The following is a 10422-nucleotide window of genomic DNA, read 5'->3' as shown; positions in this document are numbered from 1 at the left end:
TATATTACAAATGTGCGTGAAGCTTCATCTATTAGAACGAAAAATGTAATTCAAATATATCGCCAAAAATGTTTGTGATGTGACATCAATTGGAATGACAAATGCAGTTCAAATATATCACTAGAATTTTTTGTGATGCACCATCTGTTGGAATGACAAATGCAATGAAAATGTATTACTACAAATGTTTGTGATGCACCATCTGCTGGAATGATAAATGCATATGCCTATATATTTCAAATGTTTGTGATGAACGACACAGGAAATGCAAATATTTTACTATAAATATTTGTGATGCACCCTCTGTTGGAATGACAAATACAATACAAGTATATTACAGATGTGTGTGAAGCTTCATCTATTAGAAGTAAAAATGTAATTCAAATATATCACTAAAAATGTTTGTGATGTGACATCAACTGGAATGACAAATGCGATGCATTTTATTAATACTTGCGTTACAAAATGCAAACCAACAGACGGTGCACTAAAAACATTAGCGCTGAATACGCTGAGCTCTACGTCGATTGGTTAGTTTACCACTTGTCTTAGACGGGTAGCACAGCTAGTTTTTAATCAAACCACACAGGCTGTTTTTGAAATGGCATATTAAATTTTTATCCTGCTTTAAAAAAACACAGGCAGTGTAAGAGGAGCTGCAGCAGCAAATATGCTTTTGTTGAGAAATGTTAAGTTTAAAAACAAAGCCTCTGATGACGAAGGTCGCGGACTTTGACACCCCGGATTTTCAAGCCCTGGGACAGCAGCGGCAGCGCTAAGAATCCCCCTCTAAACACACAAACACACACACACACACACACACACACGACTAGAGACACGGGCCAGAAAGCGGGGGTAGCGTTTGGATTACACGGTGGGACCGGGTGGGCGTGTCGGGATTAACGGCGCAGCATTTACTGGAAGCAGGTTTGAGTAAACAGGTGGGAGGTCGATGAACACGGTGTTAGTGCGTGCCTGCCTGCCTGCCTGCCTATCCCACCCGCCCACCTCGATCAATGGTGGTTAACTATTAGGCTGCGGGAGTGTGGGGTTACAAAAGCTGATTGCAGCGCTGGGACGAACAGAACAGCGCAGCCATGAAAGTCTCGGAGCGCCGCGGTCCTCTGCTTCTCCTCATCTGCCTGATGCCGGTAAGTAAACCTCAGCACCACCGCCGGCTTCCATTCGCCTGGGGCGTGCTTGGGATTGCGCTGCCGTCCATTTTAAATTTGTATTTTTCGATCCGACGGTAACCCGTTGTGCCAGTAGGACCTGAGCCTGGCCGGGACGCCTGTGCGTCTGTCCAATTCAGTGAATTCTTATATCGGGTTGAGCCTGAAATAAAATTGTCGTACAGTACATGGCACCCTAGCTAGATGGGAATGAAACTGTGCTGTAGGAGAGGGGTGGGGGGTTTGGGGCTGTGCCACCCGCTTCTCTGCCACCTCTCCCCAGTCAGATACTGTACATATACGTAATGCTGTGGGGGTGTCGTTGTGTTTTTTATTTTTCGTTTTTTTAATCCTTTATTCACCATTTACAATTTCTTGTATTAGGAATTTGTCATTTTTCGCATAACCCAACTTACTCTCTAGAGAGTTTTGGGGTCAGAACACAGGGTCAGCTAATTGTTTAGTGCCTCTGGAGCAAATAGAGGTTAAGGGTCTAACGGGGTAGCATTACCTTCTGTCCCTGCCAGCATTCAAAGCAGCAACCGTCAAGTTATGAGCCCAGCTACTTCGGGCACAGAGCCACCACTCCACCGCAGTTACCCGAGAGGCCAACACACACAAACTCACACACAAATGTAGTCCCCTTTGAGTGGGTTAGGAGTGCCTCTGTGTGCGGAGCGAGTGCCTCTTGACTTACCCACTGTGTCCACAGTATGGGGGGTCAGATTGGTAGATAAAGGTGCAGAGCATGCGATTTAAGTTACCGAAATGGTGCCCCTCAGTCAGTGTCCATAGTGTGACCTGACATGGTTATGGAAAAGTCCGGAGCACACGGCCATCGACTTATCAAAACGGTGCTCCTCTGCGTCCATGGCGGCGGTGGGGGCTTGGGGTCTTTGGGTTGTTTCCATTAATAAATGGCACCCCGGGTGGCTGACTATATTGTCTAATGGGTTGACTGGCTACACTCGCACACACACATATATATGTTATACTGTACAATATGTATATACCTGTATGTTATATACTGCATACAATAGGTTGCCTAGCTGGCATAACCCTGGCATTGGGTGAAATGAGCACAAAGCAGGCCTGAAATAGAAATAGACCCTGACAGTCATCTCAAAATAGTTGTCCCACACTAGTGAAGGAGAAACCAATTAAGAAATCAGTGTGAGTAAACAGGGGGCTCAAAGGGCAGGGGCCACTTCAGATGGGACCCGCAGAGACCAGTTTTATTGAATTGAGATGCCAGAGTAGTAGTAATACTACTAATAATAATACATACCAGTGCCTTTTCCATGAAATGGTGCCAGGCGTACCCGGTGGGGAGCCACTTAGATGCCCAGACATTGCCATATCTCCCTCCCTCCCTGAGCCAGATCTCATAGGCAGGTTGTTTGAACAGAGAAAACAGAGTGGAGGTGACACTTGGGGGTTTGGGGACAACCACCTTCCTGGCACAATGACAACTGTGTCGTGTAGAGAGCCGTGGGGACTCCATTCTTCCCATGTCAAAACCAGTTCAGGACCATGGGTGGCAGAGCCTTTCCCAGCAGCACTGTGTCTAGTGAAGGGCCACCCTGGGTGGGACGCCTGCCTACTCACTCGTGCAGGGACAATTTAGAGTCCACCAGTCTTCCCGTTTCAGTCTGTGGGATTAAACAGCACACAGGCACAGGAGGAACATGCAAAACCCACACTGAGAGTCACCTGGCTGGGAGTTGAACCCAAGACACTGGAGCTGTGCTGCAGCAGCACTGGGGTCATAAGCTCAGCCACTCAAAGGTCTGCAGGTACTCCTGAGGAGCTCCCTCTAGTGGCACTAGGATTCCCTGCAGACCGTTCCCACCACAGTGTGTAATTGAGGAGGGCCAGTCTGCTTTTTGTACCCTCTCAATAAAAAAGGCACTATATAAGTTCACAATCCCACTTCTGACTCTCTGTTTGCCCCTCTATGAGTCACTTAGCCTCCTAGTGCTCACGGTGTAGACCGTGGAAACAAGCGCAGTGTCCTTGTCAACCTCATATGAATGACCCTGAATATGCAAAGGCGCTATATAAATCTTTACTCCTCACTTCAAGTGAGTTGCTTTGCCTGTCAAACGTCAAAGCAAGTGTGTCATACCAGCAATCCACCGCAGAACGGCTTTAAAATGGACAACTAGTGTGGCATAGCAGTTTAGACTTCAAACACTGAGGTTGTGGGTTCAGATCCCACCGCTGACACCAACGTGTGACCACAAGCAGAACACGTCACCCGCCTGAGCTCCAACAGGAAAAACAAAAAGATATGGAATACATGTGTGTATATATTGTGGCAGGCAGACATGTTAATGTCACCCAAAACACGTTTATTTACATCCATTATTTACAAGTGCAGCAACCCCCAAAAGTCCCCCAAATCCTGGCCACAACAATGCCTTCCTTCTTCAGGCCGCCTCTTTGCCTCCTCCTAAGACCTCGTCTCCTTCTGTCCCGACTCCAGCCATCATATGGAGGGAGGCGGCCCCGTTTATAGCCACCCGGATGTGCTCCAGGTGTCCTTCTGGGTGTGGCAGAAATGCTGAGGTCCAGGGCTCTCCAGGCACAGGAGCGCCCTCTGGTGGTGACCACGGGCCCCTGCAGGGTAGACCTTCAAAGCTCTGTACCCGCGGCCCCCAAAGGAACCAGAGTGGTCGCCCCCACGTGGTCTGAGGTGAGCATAAGTCCTCTTCCGGTGTTCCTGGGCATCCCGGCCGGGTTGCCACCCCAGCCATCTCCGACAATATATATATATATATATATATATATATATATATATACTGTAGATGAAAGTTATTACAAATACAGTATGAGATATTATAAAATTATTAAGTATTTATTAATGTCCATGTCTGATAGTATAACCTCTAGCAGGTTTAATAATTCAGATAGACAGTTGGTGGGGGGATTATGAATTTATATAGCGCCTTTCCAAGTCATTCTGAACCTGTCTATATGCACACTGCTCTTGTTCCCATATTGGACTGTGTGAGGACTGGCCGACTAAGTAACTCACTCGGGGTCAGACAGAGAGCTGGTGGTGAGGATTATAAATGTATATAGCGCCTTTCCATTTTTATGGTCGTTCCAGTGTGGTTTACGAGTACACAACACTTGTTTCCATGTTTTGCACTGTGAGCACTAACAGGGTAAATGACTCACAGAGGGACAAACAAAGAGTGAGTAGCGGGAATGTGAATTTATATAGTGCCTTACAAAGGAGCAGAGGAGTCCTCATGAAAAGTTGGGGGACCAACCAGAGAGAAGTAAACGTAGCATTTGTTGGCATGACAACAGAAATATGGCATACACACTGCCTTACCTGCCTGTTTGGCTTTTCTAATGGCCCTGCTTGGTTGAGCAGATCACATATGGGGGTATCTGACATGTGGGGGCTCTGCTTTGCTCCTGATTTGACGTCATGCATTTTGGGAATTTCGATATTTATAATGTTGGACTGGAAGGGGTGGAGCCTCTGGATGGGGCTTATTGGCCATCACTGGGCGTCTCCTTAGCGCTGCGGTGGATGGATTTAATAACACAGTTAGCGTGGGCGCCCCCTCTTGACCAGGAGTGATATTGCAAGCTTCAACAGAGCTTGGTGGGGGATCCTCATACTCTCATGCGTGACAATATGCATATGTAAAGTTATTACAGTATAAGTTGCACTAAATTACTTTTCCATGTGTATAGCATCGTAAATAATTTAAGTAGACAGTTGGTGGTGGGCATTATGAATTTATATAGCGCCTTTCCATTTGCACACTGCACTTGTTTTCATACTGGACTGAGTGAGGACTGGCAGGATGAGGAACTCACTGAGGGTTAGAGAGGGAGAGTCGGTGTTGGGGACTGTAAATGTATATAGCGCCTTTCTCGATCTGAAGGCCTTCTGAGCTTGTCTAAATACATACTGCACTCATTTATTATTATTACTATTTCTTAGATTTGTCAGTGACTCAGGTGGGTGTCAGACCGGGGGGATAGAACTTGTGAGGTACACTCGAACTCAAGTCCAAATGACGTCTCGACACTGTAGTGCCATCCCTGAGGCCGTTTTCCAGTATTTGGTGACCTTTCTAACTCTGCAGAATTCAAACAGGTGAAATATGCTGAGGGTCTGCCCACACAGCAGAATGTTGGTTAAAGTTTTCAGCCAAGACTCCCACTGCGGTGCCAGCCCGGGGTGCCGCTTTTTTTCCTGCTCTGTCCCTTTTGTCGTTGGGTGATGGGGGGAGGGGGGTTTGCTGTGCTGGTTCACGTTGGGCCACTCTGGGACATGCAGCTCTGTGCCACTGAGACAAATGTGACACCGGTGGGCTGAAGGCACAAGCCAGACGGACCTCAACCAAATATTTGATGGCCGTGGAGGGCAGGACTTGTGCAATACAAATATTTAGCTTTTCGGTTTTACTGACCTTTGACTCATTTCATACATGATTTCAGCATTTCATCCAAAATCGAATTCTGCGGGCGCTTTATAGCCAATGTGTGGCGACAACAACAACATTTATTTATATAGCACATTTTCATACAAACAGTAGCTCAAAGTGCTTTACATATTAAAGAATAGAAAAATGAAAGACACAATAAGAAAACAAAATAAATCAACATTAATTAACATCGAATAAGAGTAAGGTTCAAAGGCCAGGGGGCACAGAATAGCCAATGTGTGGTGACGGGCAGCCCAGTCTTGACGGTTAGCTACAGGCTACTTAACAGAATGTGGGATTTTTGGTTGACAGCCTGTGGGACCCCCTTGTGGGTTATGCACTGCCAGTCCCACTATTGATGGTATTAGTAGAGCCTCCTGCACTAGGGAGTGGTGGGCTACGCCTCAACATAGTGGATGGTCCCACAGAACCTAATAGTATGGAGTTGAGGTGACTGGGTAGCCAGTAGGTGACAGCAGGGGGACCCGTGGGACTATCTGTAGACCATGTGCTCCTCTATATTATGTACGGGAGGTATGGAAGAGATCTGGGGACTGGAATTGCAGGGACAACTTGGTGCGCTAGGGGGCGCTCTAGCAGGGTATCACCAGGAGTTCTGTTGGTTGTGATCTCTGGAGAAGAAGCCTTGACTCGTAGCTTCTAGCTGCTACTATTGATGGTGCCAGTAGAGTCCTCAGAAATTGTGTGTGTGTTGGTGGGATCATAGTGGATCATCCCACAGAGCTTATTAGGGAGGGGTTGACTCGACTCGATAGCCAGTAGGTGACAGCAGGGGGACCTGTAGGAGCCCCCTGCAATAGGGGGGTGGTACACCCCAACACATTGGATGGTGCCACAGAGCGGATTAGGGTGGGGCAGCCAGTAGGTGACAGTTGGGGTGACCTGTGGGACTATCTGTAGACCATGTGCTCCTCTATAGATAGAAGAGATCTGTGGACTGGAACTGCAGGGACAACTGGGGGGCACTAGGGGGCACTGTAGCAGGGTATCACCACGAGTTCTCTTGATTGTTATCTCTGGAGAGGAAGCCTTTACTTGTGGCTTCTTGCCACCATACCACCAAGCGTGGAGGGGGAGAGGTGGTTGTGGGGATGACAGCCTGTGGGACCCCCTTGAGGATTGTGCACTGCCAGTCCCACTATTAATGGTGTCAGTAAAGCCCCCTGCAATAGAGGGGTGGTGGGCTACGTATCAACACAGTGGATGGTGCGCAGAGTTTATTAGGGTTTGGTAGCCAGTAGGTGACAGTTGGGGTGACCTGCGGGACTATCTGTAGACCATGTGCTCCTCTCTTTTATGTCCGGGGGTTCAGAAGAGATCTTAGGACTGGGATTGCAGGGACAGCTCGGGGCAATAGGGGGCACTCTAGCAGGGTATCACCACCAGGTGGTTGTGGGGATGACAGCCTGTGGCCCCCTCGAGGATTGTGCACTGCCAGTCCCACTATTGATGGTGTCATTAGAGCCCCCTGCAATAGGGGGGTGGTACACCCCAACACATTTGATGGTGCCACAGAGCGGATTAGGGTGGGGTAGCCAGTAGGTGACAGTTGGGGTGACCTGTGGGACCATCTGTAGACCATGTGCTCTTCTATAGATAGAAGAGATCTTTGGACTGGGATTGCAGGGACGACTGGGGGCACTAGAGGACGCGAGTTCTCTTGGTTGTGATTTCTGGAGAAGAAGCCTTGAATTGTGGCTTCCCACAACCACATCACTGAGCTTTGTGTGTTGTTGACAGCCTGTGGGACCCCCTTGTGAGTTGTGCACTGCCAGTCACACTACTGATTGTGTCTGTAGAGCCCCCAGCAATAAGGGGTGGTGGGCTATGCCTCAACATAGTGGATGGTCCCACAGATCTTATTAGGGTGGGGTAGCCAGTAGGTGACAGTTGGGGAGATCTGCGGGACTACCTGTAGACCATGTGCTCCTCTATAGATAGAAGAGATCTGGGGATTGAAATTGCATGGACAACCAGGGGCACTAGGGGGCGCTCTAGCAGGATATCACCTCAAGCCTTGCCATACCACTGAGCTTGGAGTTGGGGTTGAGTGTGAGACAAGGGTTCAACATTCATGAGGAGAAGAGGTGGGCAGGGGAATAAGAGAAGGCGGATGGGGCGAGCAAATCTGCATGAAAAGCCAGCCCCCTGACCCAGCAGTTGCGTCTTGAACCCGTGAGCAGAAGCGTCTGGAGTGCCATGTACGGTGGATTCAGAACGTCTTCAGAGCCCTCTGCTTTCTGCACACTTCATTGTGGTGTAGATTTCATCTGAAGTGGACCACCTTGGCCATTTTGGCCTAATCTCTGTATGTTGTGACTTGCTGAGTGGTTGGTTGTGTAGGCAGGGGGCCCCAGTGCACTGCTTTGCCCAGGTGGGCCTATAATGCTGTTAAGAGTCCCACTGCAGATCAGGACAAGAGCCAAGTCATGGAGTCCAAAGAATTCTCTGTGTGGCCCTCCACGGTCAAACTGTGGTGAAGCAGAGATTGGGGGGTTCAAGGGGGCAAGGAGATCAAGCAATCGGGAAAGCTTTGAGTGTTCCCAGAAGTGCAGTGGCCTCAGGAATTGTGAGTTGGCAGAAGTCTGATGCCACCGGAGTTGGCCGCCCATCCAAACTGAGTCATTGGGCAAGAAGGGCCTTGAACAGGGGAGGTGAACAAAGAGCTTGATGGTCCCACTAAGGATCACTCAGAACGCTTCCATGCACTCATCAAGGGTGTCACGTGTCCTCTGAGCACACCCATAGGACTAAAATCAATTTTAAAAATGAGTGAGAGTGATCTCCGTTGTGTCGTTTTGGTTTCCCCTGGACAACAATGAGATCGGTAAAGAAATACAATGGAGACTTTGTCTTTGTTCTTTTCTCCTGCTCCTCAGATGTTTCTCCTGAACCCTTTACCCCAGTAGTCTTCCCAAGGGTCTCGAGACTTTCTGAGTGGATGATAACTGAGCGGGACGCCATCACTGCTTAGAAGAACCTCCAGGAAGTGCCGGGAGGGTCTCCAGAGTTTCTCAGTCCCCTGCTCTTGGCACCTGCTTTTTATAACGGGGTTGAGACCAGGGCCATCTTAATGCATGGGTACACTGGGTAGTTGCCTGGGGACCCCATAAGCATAAGGGCCTCATGCTTATCTATGTATGTTGCGACTTGCTGTCAATGAATAAATACTATACTCTACTTCTTCTTCTTCTTCTTTTGGCTGCTCCCGTTAGCGGTTGCCACAACAGATCATCTCCCTCAATATATTTCTGTCACCCCCCCATCACCTGCATGTCCTCTCTCACCACATCCATAAACCTTCTCTTAGACCTTCCTCTTTTCCTCTTACCTGGCAGCTCCATCCTTAGCACCCTTCTCTCAATATACCCCTCATCTCTCCTCCTCACATGTCCAAACCAACGCCATCTCGCCTCACTGACTTTGTCTCCCAACCATCCAACTTGAGCTGACCCTCTAATGTCCTCATTTCTAATCCTGTCCATCCTCGTCACACCCAATACAAATCTTAGCATCTTTAACTCTGCCACCTCCGGCTCTGTCTCCAGCCCATATAACATAGCAGGTCTCACTCCCGTCCTGTAGACCTTCCCTGCCACTCTTGCTGATACCCGTCTATCACAAATCACTCCTGACACTCTTCTCCACCCACTCCACCCTGCCTGCACTCTCTTCTTCACTTCTCTTCCACAATCCCCATTACTCTGTACTGTTGATCCCAAGTATTTAAACTCATCCACCAACTCTGCTCCCTCCATCCTCACCACTCCACTGACCTCCCTCTCATTCACACACATGTATTCTGTTTTGTTCCTACTGACCTTCATTTCTCTCCTCTCTAGAGCAGATCTCCACCTCGTCAACCTGCTCCCTACTAGCGCTACAGACCACAATGTCATCAGCAAACATCACAGTCCATGGGGACTCCTGTCATCTCGCCTGTCAGCCGTCCATCACCATTGCAAATAAGAAAGGGCTCAGAGCGATCCCTGATGTAATCCCAGCTTCCGTCACTCCTACCACAGACCTCACTACGGTCACACTTCCCTCGTTCATATCCTGTACCACTCTTACATACTTCTCTGCTACTCCCGACTTCCTCTTACAATACCACAGCTCCTTTACTAAACTGTAAATATTTGTTATTGTGTTACAAGTGCCATTCACCTCTGATTTAGCATCACGGTCACCTCTGCTACCTCACGTGCCTGTCTGTGTACGGACCTCACACACGACATTATGTGACGTCACTTCAACTCAATTCTCTTCAAAGAAATTTTGCAACTATCTGTGTTGAACACTTAACCGATAGATATAAAGGTCAATGTATGTGTGTGTGTGAGCATGTATGTATGTTCCTGTGTCACTTCCGAACGGCTGCAGTGATTTTCATGAAACTTGGTACACATGTTTCTCATTGGTCGACTAAAATACTTTGGGGTGAAATCAACCCTAACCCCCACACCCCAAACATCTTCTGGGTAGGGTGGTGGGTGATCTTGTGGTCTTGTATGCCTGCTATCATCCAGTTGACACTCGGAACGACCACCAGAGGGCAAACTGGAGGTGACTGCCAGCATAAATATATAAGCATTGCATTTATCATTCCAACAGATGGTGCATTACAAAATTATTCTAGTGATATATTTGAACTGCATTTGTCATTCCAATTGATGTCACATCACAAACATGTTTGGTGATATATTTGAATTGCATTTTTCCTTCTAATAGATGAAGCTTCACGCACATTTGTAATATACTTGCATTGGATT

The 10422-nt window shown here is 48.1% G+C and overlaps 1 protein-coding gene across 1 annotated transcript in view; it reads left to right on the top strand.

Annotated features, from left to right (window-relative positions):
- Window positions 1-1010: 1010 nt before the first annotated feature.
- The window catches only part of cfi (complement factor I), a 70804-nt gene continuing 61392 nt past the window's right edge, over window positions 1011-10422 (top strand). Inside the window, exon 1 of the mRNA XM_039758187.1 lies at window positions 1011-1151. Within this exon, the coding sequence (XP_039614121.1) occupies window positions 1098-1151 (54 nt within the window). The 5' untranslated portion in view covers window positions 1011-1097. The remainder of the gene's footprint in view (window positions 1152-10422) is intronic.

Source organism: Polypterus senegalus, chromosome 7 (assembly GCF_016835505.1).
Source record: "Polypterus senegalus isolate Bchr_013 chromosome 7, ASM1683550v1, whole genome shotgun sequence".
In the NCBI taxonomy this organism is placed as follows: domain Eukaryota; kingdom Metazoa; phylum Chordata; class Cladistia; order Polypteriformes; family Polypteridae; genus Polypterus; species Polypterus senegalus.
The sequence above is the reverse complement of the archived record's forward strand: the minus strand, read 5'-3'. Positions and strand labels throughout refer to the sequence as shown.